Below are 18,147 nucleotides of genomic sequence, written 5' to 3' on the forward strand. Positions count from 1 at the left end.
AAATAATGATACTGTTCTGTGAGGATGTGCAGTTTTCTCTTTTTTTCCCCATCCCATCGAGACCACTATGTCCGAGACCAAGACAAGACCGAGACCAAATAGAGTTGAGACCAAGACAAGACCGAGACCAAATAGAGTCGAGACCAAGACAAGACCGAGACCACAAAAAATTGGTCTCGAGACCGGTCTCGAGACCAAGACCGGTCTTGAGAACTACAACACTAACTACTGTATGTGTTTTGGAATTGTTTTATCCTATAAATGTTTGGTGCTGTCTTGATCTTGAAGGTATGTTTTATGTTCTATGCCGTAGAAGCAGGTGGCATTAATAGTTTTGTGTTGTGTGTTGTAGCTGCTGTAAGACGAAATTCCTTAACTAGGAGTGCAACGGACAAGGAGGCAGAGAAAAACATTCAAAGATGGCTTCAGTTGGCACCTGACAGGGATGGAGGAATGAAGGAACATGCAAAAAGGGTAAATGACACTTGGTTACATTTTTTGCAATGTACAGTATTTACTTGTTTTGTATTTGAATTTTTTTGTGTGTGTTTTTGACCACCCAAATTTCACATTTTATTAACCAGTTTTACAGGGCCATGTTCTTAGATATTTTGTATGTTGTAAAGTGCTTTAAATGCCTCATCTGTCTGTTGAAGTTACAAAGTAAAGTGTAATTAAATATAAATCAGTAGTTTGTTGAAAAGCATTTATATGTTGTTTAAAGTAAAAGTAAAAATAAACTTTATTGATGATATCAATTGTGTAGCCATTGTGGTTTATGATGTCACTGGGCCTATTATGGCCCAAATCAGGTATAACCATGTCTGGGCCGTCACTGCACTTGTTATGGTCCAAATCAGAAAATCCATGTCTGGGCCGTCCCTGGGCCTATTATGGCCCAAATCAGAAAATCCATGTCTGGGTCGTCACAGGGCCGTCATTCTTTGCGGTATCTGGGCCAGAGGAAAATGAATAGTGTGGGCCAGATCTGGCCCAGAAGAATTTTGCTATTGGGGTACATGTATGTATAAGTTTTATTACCTTGTAAATAGTCTGTAGGGTTTGAAAACTGCCGTAATGTTTTTGATGCAGCTAATTTTAAGTTCAGAATGGAATACACACCTGTAGATTTGCCGTAAGAATTCTTGCGTGAGACTCTGAAAGAGTTTGCAACCATGAACACGTACATTTTTTGTTTCACCTGAATTGATTTGTATAGAAAATAACCGTACACAGTTTAAAAGCGGAAACTTCGACCAACATGAAATCACCAATAAACGACTTCTATTTATTTAACATTTTATAAAATGCATACTACGTTTAAAATTTTCCAGCTTTACGGTTTCAGGACAGAACAGCCACTCTGTTATGAACATTACGGTTTTTTGAGTGTTATTATAGTGTTAATAACAGCAACTAACAACACAATAGCGCAAATAAAAGGGCTGCATACACCGAAGTAGTTCTTGCTTGTTCATTGGCGCGGGAAAAGGTGGTTCTAGTTTTATTATGAGGGTAATAAGTGTTACCTGCAAGATAACACCGGTTTTTCCACCGGTGTTTATAAAGGAAGGGAATTATTCACTAAGGCTGTGTGGATGCAACAGCTGATCTAAGAACATTGTAGGTAATAATTCAGTTATTTGGATTCATCCCAGAGCTCAAGTAAGTTGTTTCATGTTTTATTTTAGAGAAACTCATAAGACCAAATAAACGCTTCATGGCTTGATAGTAATATCACTGGGCTTTTTCTTACTGCAGCTCTGATAATAACATGGTTTCCTGCCTCATCTGGAAGGCTTAGATTTTTTTTCTTATAGAGACCTTAACTTACTCAGCATATCTCCTGTGGAGCGCCATTCCACCTGTGTTGGTTTGCAAAGAGGGTTTTATTATTAAATTTTTTTTAGCTATAAAGATGCAGTTTGCATTGATATATTTACGTATGCAAAACAGTTGCACCAAGGCAGTTGAATGTGTATCTGGAATTAATGCAAAATAGTTTCAGTTTCCTGGGTCCTGATTATAAAGCCAATAAGTATATTTCTACCAGAAAGCTTTGAGTCTGAGACATAACATATAATGGAGCCTAGATATAGAGTCAGTTCTGTTTTACGCACAGGTATTACCAGCTCCTGGTTTGTGTTAATGACTAACGATTAAGTGTTGTTACAAAAACAGATTTTTTTCATTTGGCTGGTTACAGAAACAATGCTATTTGCCATAAAATCATGATTTTATTTAGGCCTATCTATAATTTTATATAATTATTATTTTGCTGTAACAAAATCATGTATCTTCAAAACACAAACTCGATTTTATTATTAGTTTCCATCATGATGTTGCTGTTGTACTGTGGACAAAACTTTTTAGTGAAGGAAACTGACCATCCAACAGCCCGGGTATAATTTCAGACCTTGTCATATATTAGTCATTACTATAAATAATAGAATAAGAACATAAGAAATTTACAAATGAGAGGGGGGCATTCGGCCCATCAAGCTCGTTTGGGGAGAACTTAACTAATAGCTCAGAGTTGTTAAAATCTTATTTAGCTCTGATTTAAAGGAATCCAGGGTTTTAGCTTCCGCTACACTAGCAGGAAGACTATTCCATACTCTAACTACACGCTGTGTAAAGAAGTGCTTCCTCAAATTTGTTTTAAAATGTTCTCCCGCTAATTTCCACTTATGGCCACGAGTTCTAGTATTTAAACTAATACTGAAATAGCCATTTGGCTGAACAGCATCCAGACCCGTTAGAATCTTATAGACTTGGATCATGTCCCCGTTAGTCTCCTTTGCTCAAGGCTAAACAGATTCGGCTCAGCTAACCTCTCATCATAAGACATTCCTCTAAGACCAGGAATCATTCTCGTAGCCCTCCATTGCACCTTTTCTAAGGCAGCAATGTCCTTCTTAAGGTATGGTGACCAAACCTGCACACAATATTCTAGGTGGGGTCTTACCAAGGAATTACACTACTCACAATAAGTTAGGGATATTGTGAGAGACTTAGTGGATGTCATACATACGGTGTTTGTTTCACTTCAGACATTTTTGGGATAGGGAGGCAATTGTATTGGGGTGATAGACACACCTCATTTTGTGTTTTCCATGTAATGGTCTCATTGTGTACAGGTGTGCCTTATTGGGGCCAATACCAAAAGACAACCTTTTTCAATGTGGCATCAATTTCAACAGTCTGTGGGTATAAAAAGCTGGTATTGTCAGTAAGTCATTCCAAGTTCATCATTCAAACAGCCATGAACACACGACGTCACTTAACGGACAAGCAGCGCCACCTGGCCATGACAGGTCAAGTAGACAGGGGATATAAGAAAAACAGAGAAAACAGAATTACATGAGGAGAGAAGAGGCGAATAAAAAACACAGCCCCCAGACTGTACTCCAGTAGGGAGTATAATGTCGGAACAGAAAAAACACCTCAGCGACATAAGCACATAGTCACTACACCTTACAACATAAAAAGTCGTGACTTGCAACAGGGGAGGGAAATGGGGAGGTGGAGGTAGTCCAGCATAAACAAACAGCCATCCGGTCCTGCACCAAGTCACCGCCGGTCAACAGACCCGCCTGTCCATGCTGGGGGGTATGAAGCGGCGAAGGCGTGGGATGGCGGGAGGGTGTCCTTGGGATTGGGCGAGAGGAATGCAAGAGAGTCTCACTGCCTTGTTCCTCAGGGGAACAAGGTAGCGGCCTTGGCCAAGGCCAGTGCTGATTAGGGGGGAGCCAAAGCAGATTGAATAGGGTTATTTGGGTTATCCGGCTGGCTAGATCCAGAGTTCCGCGGTCCTCCTGAACCTCCGGCTGGTCAAGCCAATAAATCACCTCCTGCAGCAGACTGATACGCAGGTCTTCAGTCTGCTGCGGTGATTCGTTGTTGAGGTCTGTCATTCTGTCACGATCGGGATGCGAAGCAGGCGATGTAAGCCGTGAATATGAATCAAAAGGGGTTTATTCGTGGGGAACTCCAATACAAAGACACGTAACGTCAATGAAAGACCTAGGGAAACAGACTTGAACGCGGACTAAATACACAGGATAGGCAGAAAATAACAGGCAACAGGTGATGACAATCGGGAAGTAACACAAGGTAACAAGGGGGGCGTGGCACACACGAGGATCGGACGAGCCAGGCGTGACACCTTTTACAGTGCCCACTTCTAATATTTATTTGGGCTTTCCGTCTCTCCCCACATAAATTCATAACTAACCTCCCTGCCCCCCCAGTCCCCAGTTTAAACATTCCTCAACTACTCTACACATACGCCTCCCCAATACACTGGTTCCCCTATGGTTCAGATGCAACCCGTCTGGCTTGAACAGGTCCCACTTGTTCCAGAAGGTCTTCCAGTGCCCTATAAACCTGAACCCCTCTTTCCTACACCACCATTGTAGCCACACATTTAATCCCCTTATCTCAGCTAACTTAGCCTGACTCACACATGGCACGGGAAGTATTCCAGAGAATACCACCGTGAATGTTCTGCTTCTAAGCTTATCCGCGACTTCTATAAATTTATCCTGCAGAACAGCCCTCCTACCCTTTCCTATGTCGTTGGTGCCAACATGCACCATGACCACTGGATCCACCCCGGCTGGGGCCAAAAGCCTGTCCACTCGATTCGGAAGGTTCCCTACCTGGGCACCAGGCAGGCAAGACACCGTACGGGACCCTCTATCACGAGTGCACACATAACTATCTAAACCTCTGATAATTGAATCCCCTACTACCACAACCTCCCTCCTCCAGGGGGTAGGCGGCTCCTTGGTGCCCAAGGGCCCACCTGCCTCCCCAGTCTCTTCCGGCTCTAAAGCTGGAAGCACCTGAAAGCAGTTAGACACTGTCACTCCAGGTGATGCCGCCTCTGTGAATTGTGTACACTCTTTTCTACGTCTACAACCTACGTTCACCCAGGTCTCTCGACCTACCTGTTCATCATTTTACCCCCTCCCTGCTTGTGACATACACACGGTCTCCCTAAAAGGCGTGTTAACTCTCTTTAATTCATTGTTATGTTGGATGAGAGTCAGTTGCTCCTCGAGGTCACGAACCTGGACCATGAGTGAGTGCACTAACTTACATCGCTCGCAGACGAAGTCCGACTGGACACAAACATCCAGAAGGGCAAACATCTTGCAAACACAACACTGAGCTGGCCGCATAATTACCTAACTCACTATGACCCCGTCCTTTACTCCCAGCCCAGTATATTAATATTCATAATAAATATTAAAATATTCATTACACTGTAATCCTAAACATGTTCTATTGGTTGCTACAGTCAGATGTGGCTTGTTTCCCAAGCCTTCTATTGTGTGACTATTGACTTGTGATCAGCAGATGCTTAGAAAGTGATGCTCATCTATCAGGCCCATTTGTAAACTATCTATAATGTCCTTTGTTGTCAGAGTTTTCATTCTCGTCACGTCCCCTAAATGCCAGTTGTTGTTTACCCACAAATGAAACCGGATCAGTCAGCATTTTTAGAAATACAGATTTTCCTTGGCACATCGCCATGTTTGGCTAACTGTAGATGCATGCCTTCATCAATCAAACAGTCCTCACTGGGATGGCATCTTTCAATCTGAAGAGATAACAGGAGTTCATGTTCCTTTTGCAAAATACATATATCTCAACAAAAAAGTAACAATCTTATTTACAGTTTATATACTGAGTACACAGAACAGTAAGTACAGATCAAAGTACAGTGTAGACATTGTAGTAAAAAGTGTACACACCCCAGAAGTCTTTTCATCAACTTTGGAGGGACGTTCAGTTCTCAGTAATGCCACTATTGTCCCATGTTTTCTCCACTTCTTGATGACTGCTTCAATTCCATGGCATATCTAATACTGTGGAAAGTTTTTGTACCCTTCTTCTGACTGATTCCTTTCTATAATGAGATCCCTTTGATGCTTTGTAAGCTCTCTGTCAACTGTGGTTTTGCTGTAGGATGCAACTGAGAAAATGTCAGGAAAATTCTACTAGGATAGCTGAACTTTATTTGCGGTTAGTTACTTTATGGCAGATGTGTGCCCAAAAAGACTGAAAGCTATAATTAAATCAAAAGGTGCTTCAACAAAGTATTACTGTAGTTTAAGGGTGTGTACACTTATGCAACCAGCTTATTGTATGCTTTTTTATTTTTTATATTTTCCCCCCAAAACAAATTTGTTTTTTAACTGAACTGTACAGGTTATAGGTCACATTGAAGGTGGGAAAAGTTTTGAAATTTATCATGGTCTCATCTTTTTACACTATTAAGCCCTGACAGTTTAACAGGGGTGTGTACACTTTTTATTTCCACTGTATTTTTTATTTTTAACACTTTATTGTATTTTAAATATTTTTTTTTTTTAACAATCTTTATTCAAGCTTTTAAGACATAGTATTTTACATAACCCAAACAAAAGGACATAAAGAAGAAGAAAAAAAAAACACAACAACCAACATTTTCTCGGCATACCTTCTTGTAAAGTAATTTCTTTTTCCCTTTTTTTTCCCTTTTTCTTTTTCCCTTACCTTTTTTTCCACCCCATAGCCAACATTACAATCAGTAAGAAATCAAGGGAAGACAGAAAATTGAATGAATAAACAAGATTAAGTAAATACACCAATACCACCATTCCCTTCCTATCTTCAATCCAGTTGTCCCTATGTATATGACCATCCAAAGTAAGAAACGACAGGTGCCCACAGAACCAAAAATGATTCCATCTTCATATGAAGTTTAGCGGTTATCATTTCCATTAGATACACTTCCTTTAATCTCTCTCGCCATTGACTGAGAGTGGGTGGTAGAGGTTTAAGCCATTTTCCTTGCCACCACTAGGAGAATATGTAATAACTAGGGCTGTCAAAATGAACGGGTTAACGCGGATTAATCCATCATCATGATTAATCTGATAAAAAAATTTTACGCAATTAACCCATCTGCAGCGCAGAATGATTCAAAATCCCTGAAATGTCTCTGTCAACCCATTTCGGGCAGTTTTAGTGTGTTCCATTTGCCCTCGGAACTCGTATTCCGAGTCGGATTCCGGAGTTTTGAAGCCGGAAGTGACAACATGCGTTCCCGTTTCTCGGAGATCTGAGAAATATCTCGGAGCAGCACAGAGGATCCCGAGTTCAGAATCCAAGATGGCTGTGCCCTTTGTCAAAAGAAGGGAAAGTTGTAGTTTTATACTGTTTAAGCACTACTTCTCATTTGTGGCTCATTAAATCGGTCGCACACGCTATACCGTACAACTTATCTGTGGACGTGTTGCTACGGAGTTTTATATGTAAAGCACCGCACGTAATGTGTTATCAACTGATATTACTAACAATGGCAATTAACCGGGCTAGAATTGGACTTCATGGTTAGTTTGATTATTTGTCGGATTTACGGTAGTTCGTGCTAATTGTAAGCGAACGAAGATAAAGACCATTTAAACTGAGGTACCTTAAATCCGACAAGTTGTCCGGCTAAGCAAAAAATCTTGCTTTTTGATATGGGTCCATGGTATTGCACTTCTGTGGCAGATGGAATACATCCGACTCATGTTCAAGATGTTCAATAAACATGTTAAGTGCATATATATTCCCTTTTTTCTTGAGTCTGTTTGCTCATGCAAAATTAAATGTGATTAATATAGATTAAAAATCAATATTTAATCGTGATTAATCTAAATTAATCCACAGCAACCCTGTGATTAATCTGATTTAAAAATTTTATCGTTTGACAGCACTAGTAATAACTTTGTTTATGCTAGTGAGCTAATATTCCTTGTTTCTGTTCAGCATGAGGTAAATTTTGATCCATTTTAATGGAATCCAATTAGCCAGAAAGGGCATTAGTATCTCTGGGAGAATGTCATGCTTTCAGAGCGGGGAAGCAGGAGCCAGAGCCAAGGAATCGGGTAAACTAGGGATTTATTTGGAGAATCGTAAGAAACACAAGGCAAGACGGACGTCAATGACTGGACTGGGGAAGCAAACTTAATGCGGACCGAAATACACCAAACTAATTAGACACAACTAGAAACAGCTGGTAACACCGGAAGTCCACACAGGTAGATGAGGGGGCGTGGCACACAGGAGGATCGGACGATCAGGGCATGACAGGACTCCCCCCAAAGGCACGGTAAGAAAAGCAAAGAGACGAGATCAGGGACACGACAGCACCTGGGGAAACAAAAGCAAGAAACAAGCCACAGGAAACAGCAACTGCACAAGAAACAAGCAAGAACGTCATCGGGGCAACAGGACCAGCACAGACACGCAGAACAGGCACAACAACACAAACCATGACAACAGCTGACACACCAAGGGAATGCCAACACACTCACAGGGGCACCAGAAACGGGAACACAGAACCCAAGGAGGGGGACAATGAAGGGACAACACCAGGGGACAAACCAACAGGAGAAGCACCAACAAGAGGAGGGGCAAAAGGACCAGGAGGGATCAAAGGCAAAACAGAAGGGCAGGGAGCAAACATAGGGGGCATAAAACTAGGGGGCAAAGGGCGGGGTGCACCAGGGAGCCGGAGGGTACCCCGGTGGGTGGAAGATGGGAGCCGCAGGGGCCACAGGTGACCATGAGGCCGCAGCCAGAGGCTCTCTTGGCCAGAGCTGGACGGGATGCCGAAGGGGAAGAGGAGGAGGGCAGAGGGACTGCTGGAAGAGAGGTGAAGGGGACAACAGAGGAGGCGAGAAGGGAGCAGATGCTGCCGCAGGTGAAGGCGCAGCCACAGCCAGTGAAGCCGCAGGTGACCAACGAGTCAGAGCTGGGGGACCCGCAGGTGACCGATGAGGCATCGGAGGGGGGACCGCAGCCGTCCGATGAGTCACCGCAGGGGCCACTGCAGGCAACCGTGGAGCAGGAGCCAGGGGGACTGCAGGTGACCGCCGAGCAAGAGCAATGGGGACAGAAGGTGAGCCGGGGGGCAGAGCAGGTGGGATCCGACCCCTGCACAGGTGTCTTCTTCCTCTCCGGGAGACCGAGAGATGGGAACCCGGCCGGGAACTGCCATGCTGGGGAGGTGGTCGGGGTGACACACCAGAGGGATTCATTGGGGCAGTCAGGGTGAGTCCCAAGGGGTCCCATTGAAGCTCCTCCTCCATATCCACCAAAGGGGGAGGAGCGATGGTCCGATGGTCAGGGACCTCCTCGGGAACAGGAACTGGGGGCATGGGATCAGGGACCGGGGAATCAGGGACCTCCTCAGGGACGGGAACTGAGGACACAGGATCAGGGACCGGGGAATCAGGGACCTCCTCGGAGAAAGGAGCTGGGACAGGAACCACGGGGGGTGGAGCAGGAACCGCCGGGACAGGAACTGCTAGGGATTTATTTGGAGAATCATAAGAAACACGGGGCAACACAAAAGACACAGTGAACTCGAAGAGACCTGACAGTGGAGACCACCTGAACGAGAGGGGCCTCTAAAAGCTGAACACAAGGGTTGTCTGCCCCCAACCTCATCCTCTTTGAAGGAGGGGGTGGGTGTAGCCAAGCTGGCATCAGGCGGCCCGCTTCTTCTTTCCTTGGCCGGGGTGGGGCGGACGGTTCCTTGCTGCGACAGCTGCAAAGGAGTGCTTCCCCCATGGCCCTGGGTTAGCCGCCCTTGGCTGCTGAGCTGCCTACAGTCCACCTAGAGCTGGACACTGGACTCTGGCCCCGGTCTGCTTCCCTCTTGCCCTAGCTGCTGCTGCTGCAAGGCTGGATCTGGCTGACTGAGGGGGGCAAGGTGGCTGTTTGCGAGGTAGAGGTTAAAAGCCTCATCCTCCTGCTTCCTGAGGGAGCTGATTTCCCTAATTTTATCCAGGGCTGGGCCAAAAAGACCTTGGGTGGGGTCATAGGCTGCATCCATGACCTCCGCTTTCTGGGCATCCCCCAAGGCAGACAGGTTCAACCAGAGGGCTCTCTCACCTGACACAGCCAAGCCCATCACCCAGACACAGCCTTGTACTGCGCCAGGGGAGGAGTACAGCAGAAGGTCATTCACCACACAAATCTTATCCCAAAGGACTGGGTTTGGCACCCTCGAGCCCATCTCCTCCAAGATCTCTGCCTGATATGCAGATAGCAATGTAACTGCATGCAGAGAACACACTGACTGTGCAGCATATGTGTACATCCTCTGGAAGGTGGATGCAGTCATGCGGTCCATCTTACTGGGCAGAGAAATGTGGGATGAAGCAGAGATAGAGTGGTGGTTTGGGTGGAGGTGGTAGGCCACTGAAGGCTCTGCCGCTGGGGGTTTGGCCAGCCCCAGCTCCTCCATCCCCTGTATTTCCAGCTCAGAGTAGCCCTTGGTGGCAAGCTTGCCCTTAAAAGGGCTGGACCAGTAGCGACTCATCTCCTTCATGCAAGCCAGAACTGCAGGAAGGAGTTGACGTGCTGAGGGCTGCATAGGTGGGAGCCTTTTCCCATTGTACAGGTCCCTCTCTGTCCCCCCCGGTATCCTGAGCTGCAGGCCAGGGTATACTCAGCTTAACTGCTGCCTGTTTGCAGACCTCCTACAGGTTAGAGGAACCATTGAGAGCGTCCTTTCCAGCTGCATCACTGTGTGGGGTGGGAGCTGCACTGAATACAACAGGAAAGCCCTACAGCGCATTGTGAGCACAGCTGAGAGGATCATTGGTGCACCACTCCCCTCCCTGAAAGATATATACACCACCCGCCTCACCCGAAAAGCCATCACAATTGTGAGCGATGCAAGCCACCCTGCACACGAACTGTTCAGCCCCCTGCCCTCTGGAAGGAGGTATAGGAGCCTCCGCTCCCGCACTACCAGACTCAGCAACAGCTTCATCCACCAGGCTGTGAGACTACTAAACTCTCTCCCCCGACTGAAACTACCTCTGAACTACCTCTGAAGTATACAAATTGCACAATCGGCTACTACTATTATTATTATTATTATTATTATTATTATTGTTGTATCATCATTATTATTACTATTACAGCTGCTATTACTATTACTAGCACTACTATTATTGAATTTCTCTGCACAGAAACACTTTTACAAAACTGGAAACACTTTATATATCTCTCTCAGTACCAACGGTATATGCCTTAAGCTGCCTGCACTTTATACTTTATACACTTTATATACTGTTACTCAGTACTTAGGATGTGTTTTTTGTTGTGCTTGTGCACTTCACTGTTTGTCCTATCCTGTCATGTCTTTTGTCTTGTCTGCGCATGGGACAGTGAGAAACGCAATTTCGATTCCTTTGCATGTCCAGTGCATGAGAAGGAATTGACAATAAAGCTGACTTTGACTTTGACTTACAGTCTGCCTGGGAACATGCATCTGTTGTGTTAGGGGGTTGGGACTGATGGGCAGGGAAGGTGGAGTCATCCTGCTCCTCTTCCTCTATATCACCCATATCGAGGAGGTCAGAGTTGGCCTCGCCCACTGCATCCTCCTCACCCAGTTCTCTGGCTTCTAGGGAGGGCAAACCCTCAAACAGAGGAGGCAAGTCTGGGGATTCAGTCTCCATCATATCCGCCCAGCTCGTAGTAGCTCACGGGAGATGGGTATTAGTGGCCTGGGGAGTGGCTTTGGATGGGCCCGGGGCCTGTTTGTTAGCCACGGCCACTCTCGTCCTCCGCTCCCGGGTTTTCTCCGGTATCGAGGTACAGTGGACGCAAGTCTGCAGGTCCACTAGCGATGCCTGAGCATGACTAGCGCCCATGCACACTATGCAAAGAGGGTGAGGATCCCTGCCTGAGATAGTGGCTGCGCATGACGCAGGACATGGGCGAAATGTGGTTTCACCCTCTTTTGGCTTATGCCCTTTGGCGGGGGTAATGGCCGTCGACTGGGGGGAAGGAGGGGGACAGCAGGAAAGCATAGAACCGAGAAAGCGAGAAAAACGACACATTAGTCTGTCGGTTCGTCATGTATCTGGACAGGCTGAAGAAGCCATCTGCAAGGGGAGTCACTCGGAGTGCGCGAAATGCCAGTTAACCCACAAATCTAATGGCACAGAAGGCTCGCCTTGACGCGTTTAGCCTGTGCAACAGGTGAACACCACCGCACCAGTAGTCAAACTGGAATGAAGAAGAACCTGTGCTTACCTAGTGGCTTGATGGATAGCTCGCCTTGACGAGGTTGCCAATCCGGCAATGCTGAACGAACAGCAAAGAACTTTCTCAGCGTGGGAATAATTCAGCCCAGTACAGCACTAGAGCCAAAATTGCATTCGTCGATGGACTCCAATGACGGACCGTCTGTGAACAGTTCAGTGAGATCAGCTTACTAGCTTGGCCGAGGGAGCTTCTAGTTGCTCATGAGAAGAAAGCATGAATGAGCCATCAGGGAGGTCAACCACATTAGTAGGGCAGGGGTGGAGCCTGGTCGCAGGTCGACCTGTCCATCACAGATGGACGTGGTGTCATTGGAGCTTCCATAGTTGGTCACGCCCAAAGCGATTCCCATAGTGAAACACCGAGCAAAGTTAGAAAAAGAACTGTATGTATTCTGTATCTGGGCAATACAACTACAGTAATTTATATGTAATATATACACATATATAGCTGAATAGTGAACTAAAAAGCAATAGTGGAATCGTATAGTCACGTATATAGTGTAGCGGCTAGAGGACTAGGACTATTTAATGTTTATTATAGGGCAGTCCTCCCACCCCTTTTCAGCCAATCTCGGGGGGTTTGGAGATAGTGGGAATGTGGGGTACCTGCGGAGTGGATAAATGGAAAAGGGGCGGGCTCCGCACAACCTTATATATACTGGGGAACATTAAGTGTTGCTGTTCTTTTCTGTTGGATCCTGTTCTTTTGCGAGTTTGGTGTGGGCTGCAGCCGTATAGGGTACATTAAAGTGCTCTTTTGAGTTACGCATGTTGTCTGGTCATTACAATAATATTAAACAGTGTAAGATAAAAAAAAAATAACATAGCAGCAGTCAAATGGATAAAAAGTATGACCATTGTAAACATGTCCCAGTATATTTTATAATATGGCACAGTGCAGTTATTTAGTCCGGTGACAGTCCAAGAAATGCCTGTGTTATCGCAGAGTGTCCTCTTGGTTGACATGGTAAAAAAATTGTCCTGAAGAGTGAACCTCATATTCAACAAAGCAAACTATCAGATCAAGGTTTTCCAGTACTCAGAAAAATAGTGAAACACACTATTTAGGTACCATTTGTAATAGTTGATGTAATTTATTAGTAGTGATCTAATGATATTTGGTTCTGCATAGAAAAGATGAAATTTTGAAAACAAATGGAAATTCTTCACTTTAATTGTCTTCAAATTTATGGACCAAATTGTAACAGTTAAGGCATCGTGCATTTATATATATATATTTTTTTTTTATCTCCAGGTTTCCAAACCAACTTCATGGAGAAAACTTGTTACAGAAAAGTTTTTAAGTCATTAATACTTCTTGCAATTATGTTGATAATCTATAGGATAGTCTATAATGGTCCTTTAATGTGGAATGTGACTATATATCCACATTTATCAGGAAATAATTTACATCCAACAGCTGATCTGAGTAATCAGTGTGCAAAGAACTTGACTGAGCAAAATATAACGCCAATTAAGGACACAAAGCATTTCCTGGTTTCTGCCTACAAAGATCACAGGATTGATGGAACCATTCGTATCATTAGCATATATAGGAGGGATGATGTCAGAAGACTGTATTGTGTCATTGGTTGTGCTCAACAAGAATATTTGGTTACAGCTGCAGTAGTCGACATGCACCATGATTATTTTGGGTTCCCTTACCACACCACAGACCTACTGTGTAAAACTGAACCAAAGTGTGATGCTACTAATGTCACTATCAGTATTAATACATCCACCTCAGACATTCCAGATATGATCTTCCTACCCATACGAAACCAAGAGAGAAACGAGCACAACTTCAAATACAACTTCACTGTCTGCATCTCCAACCTTTTTGGAAATTATAACAATGTACTGCAGTTTGTGCAAACCATAGAAATGTACAAGCTCCTGGGCATACAGAAAGTGGTCATCTACAATACTAGCTGTGGTCCAGACCTTGACAAGGTTCTGCACTACTACAGGGAAGAGGGTACACTTGAAATCCACCAATGGCCAATAGATCAGTTTCTCAATCCCTCCAAAGGCTGGAACTTTGTAGAACATAAAGGTGACCTCCATTACTATGGGCAGTTAACTACTCTGAATGACTGTATCTACAGAAACATGTACAGATCCAAGTATCTTCTGCTGAACGACATTGATGAAATAATTATGCCTTACAAGCATGCTACACTGGAGCTTCTCCTGGAGGACCTGCAAAGGCAAAACTCAAGAGTTGGAGTCTTTCTTATTGAGAATCATATCTTCCCCAAAACCCACTTTGATGAAACGGGCCAATTCCATTTAACACAATGGGAAAAGGTTCCAGGAATAAACATCATGGAACATATTTACCGGGAACCTGATAGGAAAGATGTTTACAACCCCACCAAGATGATCATAAATCCAAGGCAAGTGGTGCAGACATCAGTGCATTCAGTGCTGCAGAATTATGGAGGCACATTGAGAGTTCCACCTGATGTGTGCAGAATTATACATGTCAGAGTTCCTTTACAGGGGAGTCTCACCAAAGAGCAACTGATTGTGGACACAAAGCTGTGGGAATATCAGAAGGACCTTGTGCCAAATATTGATAGTGTGCTGTATAAATCAGAGATCTACGACTGAAGAATTTTACTTCAGTTTTTAACTTCTACGAATGTTTTTTCCTACTAATGTCTTATTTTTGTATTAATATAACTTACCATGAAAGGCAAAAAATGTTGTTTAGATATGATAAATTGCTTATGCATGTAATGTGGAAGAATAATCCATGGTTATGCAAACTCAATCAGTAATTATTAATGAAACTTATAACACTGCTGATTCAAATATGATGATTGTAATGATTAACTTCTGCATTGAAACATTTAACATACTAAACATATAATGCAAGCTTAAGTAATAGGTTTTCATTATTATAGGTAAGAGGAACTAACATATTTTGGTATGGTAGCTTGTTTTGCAAAAAGGTCAACGTATAGACCTAATCCAAGAAGTAAGTCTGCTGCAGAAAACATTTATAAGAAATGTATATATGTTAGGGGTCAAGATTACGTGAAAAGAGAACTAAGGAACGTATGGGGAGGTGAGATGAACTTGTTTGAACAAGGTGATGTAATCACAAGAGTGATCATCGGAAGGTCAACCCTGCCTTTACCTGATAATGGGTCCAGATTAACAGAAGTAACTGGCGTCTACAGATATCTGACCCCTCCCTAAACTGTCTGTAAACTGTTGCATTTTTGGCTTTAAAACATGTATGCACTTGTTCGGAGAGCAAATCACTAGATGCATGAAAGACTGCTGAGTGTCTGTTCCCCCAAAGCTTTGCAGTAATAAAGTTTGCCAGACTTTTAAACAAATCGACTTCAGCAAAATTTCTGCCACAGTAACCAAAGTCCATCAAATGATTTTCTACTCAAACTGCTATATATAAAATGCCATTTATATCATTAATGAGCAACGCATTTACACACGACTTAATCCATGCATTTATTTAACGTGCGTTTTTATATAAATCTTATTCATAATCAGGGATGAGTCAGGGCTTGTACCTCAAGTTTTTTATAAAAACGCAAAATCAAGCATTTGTTGATCTTTCATGGATCTTAATTTTCATTTTTTGGGTCTTATTACCACCTCACAAAAATGCTACATGGATGAAATCTGCACCTGATTTCATCGTGTTGAATTTTTGTATTTATCCATATATTACTCGATTGCTCTGGCACATTTCAGGATACATACGTAACATTCTCAAGACTATATGAACATTTCTCAAAACAGTTAATGCATATAGTAGAACATTATGGTTTAGCTGCAAAAGTGTGTAACTGATCCGAAACAATTAACTCCTTTCCCAAAAGCAAATAATTCCACTAATGAATTAGTCACTGCCACAACCATAAAAAGTACAATCAGCATCGTTTTAACCATGAGAGTCAAAGTGTTTAGATGTATTGTCAAAATGTCAGTGTTAGTATGTTCCTGAGCTCCACAATTCTGATTGATAGATTCCACTTTTTCATTTTCACTGACTGACCATTTAACTTTAGCAAACTGACACTTATTGATACCAGAGACCAGTTTCAACATTGCAAGGATCTAAATTACAGTATGTAAAGTTTACGAGAAAGCACTCGCATGTACATGTAACTTCTGCAGAGCTGAAGACACAGTACAACCATGGTTCGAAGTACGGGGCGTACAGTACCCCCGATACAAAAAATAGCAGTTTGGGGGGGGGGGGGTGTCAGCATACGAGTCGGCGAGCAGGGAAGCAGAGGCGAGAGCAGCCAGGTGGACGGACAAAAACGGGGTTTATTGCCACACGAAGCAGACGGAGACTCACACATGGGACTTGACGATGACAGATCTGGGGAAAACTACTCAAGACGTGGACTAAATACAAGAGACTAGGTAAACGGAACAGGCGACAGGTGAGAACAATCAGGGCGAAACAGGAGGTAATGAGGTGGGCGTGGTACACATCGGGAGCGGACGGAGCGGGGTGTGACAGGGGGGTCTTAACATTTTTCTTTTGGTGTAAAAAAAAAAAAAAAAAAAAGATAAAATTTTCCTACAAGGTGAGGTTATGTAAAACGATTTCAAACACCCCTAATGTGGACCGTACCATTTTAACCACCTCGGTGCTAGAAGCAGCTTAGCCAGTTGGTTGCGTCATTCATTCTCAGTGAGTGACCGGTTCATTGTGTTTTTTTTTTTTTTTTTTTATTTATTAAACATGACAGATATCCAAAACATCAACACAGTACAATTACAGACCAAATTAAATAAACAAAAAGGAAAAAAAAAAAAAGGTACAGTAATAAAATTACAATTTTAAAATGACACAAAGGATGAATACAGAGATACAGTTTTCATAGCTTTCAAATTAGCAGAGCTAATTTGGCTATGAATGAGCATGTTAAATGAGAGGAGAGGACTGACGTGCTCGCGTTTAAGAGAGGGGGGAGGAAATGTAAGGAAGAGGACTCCCTTACTAGTTATATTGTAATCTGCATAGCACGTTAGTAGTATACTTCTCATTTTATTAAAGGCACTGTATATGCACTTTATTTGGCATCGCACTTTCACGGTGGCTCCTCATCAAGGAAGGTGGTGGTGCCTGTGAAACAGAAAAGGTTGGGATTTAAGAAAATACCTGTGAGTGGAATGATGGTTTAACCTGTGACAGCTGAAAGTATTTAAGGCTGCCAGTTGTCATTAGCCGAGAGTTGTTGTGCTGTGAAGAAGCTTGACGGGTGAATTGTTGTAAGTAGAGCCGCATGACAATAAATATGCGTTGCTCCACTGCATTTGTTTAGTCTTTCTCACTGTCAAATCCAGCTGCTAAGGGCCGCCTCGTTACACTCCCCTAGCCTACTACAATCGCCTTCGTCGGGCATATTTTGGGTCCAGAAATGAGCCAGACATGGAAGAAGATGCGAACTTCAAGGCCCTCTTCCTTCGGAACCTCCACCCAACCATTAACCACTACCTGGGGCTCATGGCTTGTCCCCGCACCATGACAAGTCAACAACTGCGAGACCTGGCGATTAAGGCGTACCACAAACAAAGAGCAGCAGCCGAGAAGGCAACCAAGGCTCCGGCAGTGCTGAACCTTGGCACTACAGATCCCAACCTAGCGTTGGAAGGTGGCCACCCTCCTCATCAGCCACCAATCCATGACCGAGGTTGGAGAGCAGCAAGCCACAGTGAGCGTTACCCTGGTGCGCCCCCACAGCAGTCAAAGACTCAGCCGGACCGAAACCCCTCACCATTTACGATATTAAAAGGCTGTACAGCTATATGCCTCTTTAACATTCACATACAGTCCAGTGTCTTGTTTTCCCTGGTTGGACGGTGCACTAACCATGTAGAGGTGCTGAGTGTCCTGTTCAGGGAGACGTGATTGAAGTTGCCTGAGATGAGGATGAAAGTATCCGCGTGCCTCGTCTGAAGTCTCACAGTCGCAGAGTGGATGGCGTCACACGCAGTCGTGAAATGAAACAGAAATGAAAATGCATGTGATCATTAACAT

General features: G+C 43.8%; 1 protein-coding gene across 1 annotated transcript; it reads left to right on the top strand.

Annotated features, from left to right (window-relative positions):
- The first annotated feature begins 1,602 nt into the window (after positions 1–1,602).
- Positions 1,603–15,373, top strand: LOC140588840 (uncharacterized). Its single transcript, XM_072711303.1, has 2 exons — positions 1,603–1,665; positions 13,369–15,373. The coding sequence occupies exon 2, from the start codon at positions 13,386–13,388 to the stop codon at positions 14,727–14,729; it is 1,344 nt and encodes a 447-aa protein (XP_072567404.1). The 5' UTR covers positions 1,603–1,665; positions 13,369–13,385; the 3' UTR covers positions 14,730–15,373.
- Positions 15,374–18,147: the final 2,774 nt, after the last annotated feature.

The sequence above is a fragment of the Paramormyrops kingsleyae genome, chromosome 4, assembly GCF_048594095.1.
Source record: "Paramormyrops kingsleyae isolate MSU_618 chromosome 4, PKINGS_0.4, whole genome shotgun sequence".
Taxonomy (NCBI): domain Eukaryota; kingdom Metazoa; phylum Chordata; class Actinopteri; order Osteoglossiformes; family Mormyridae; genus Paramormyrops; species Paramormyrops kingsleyae.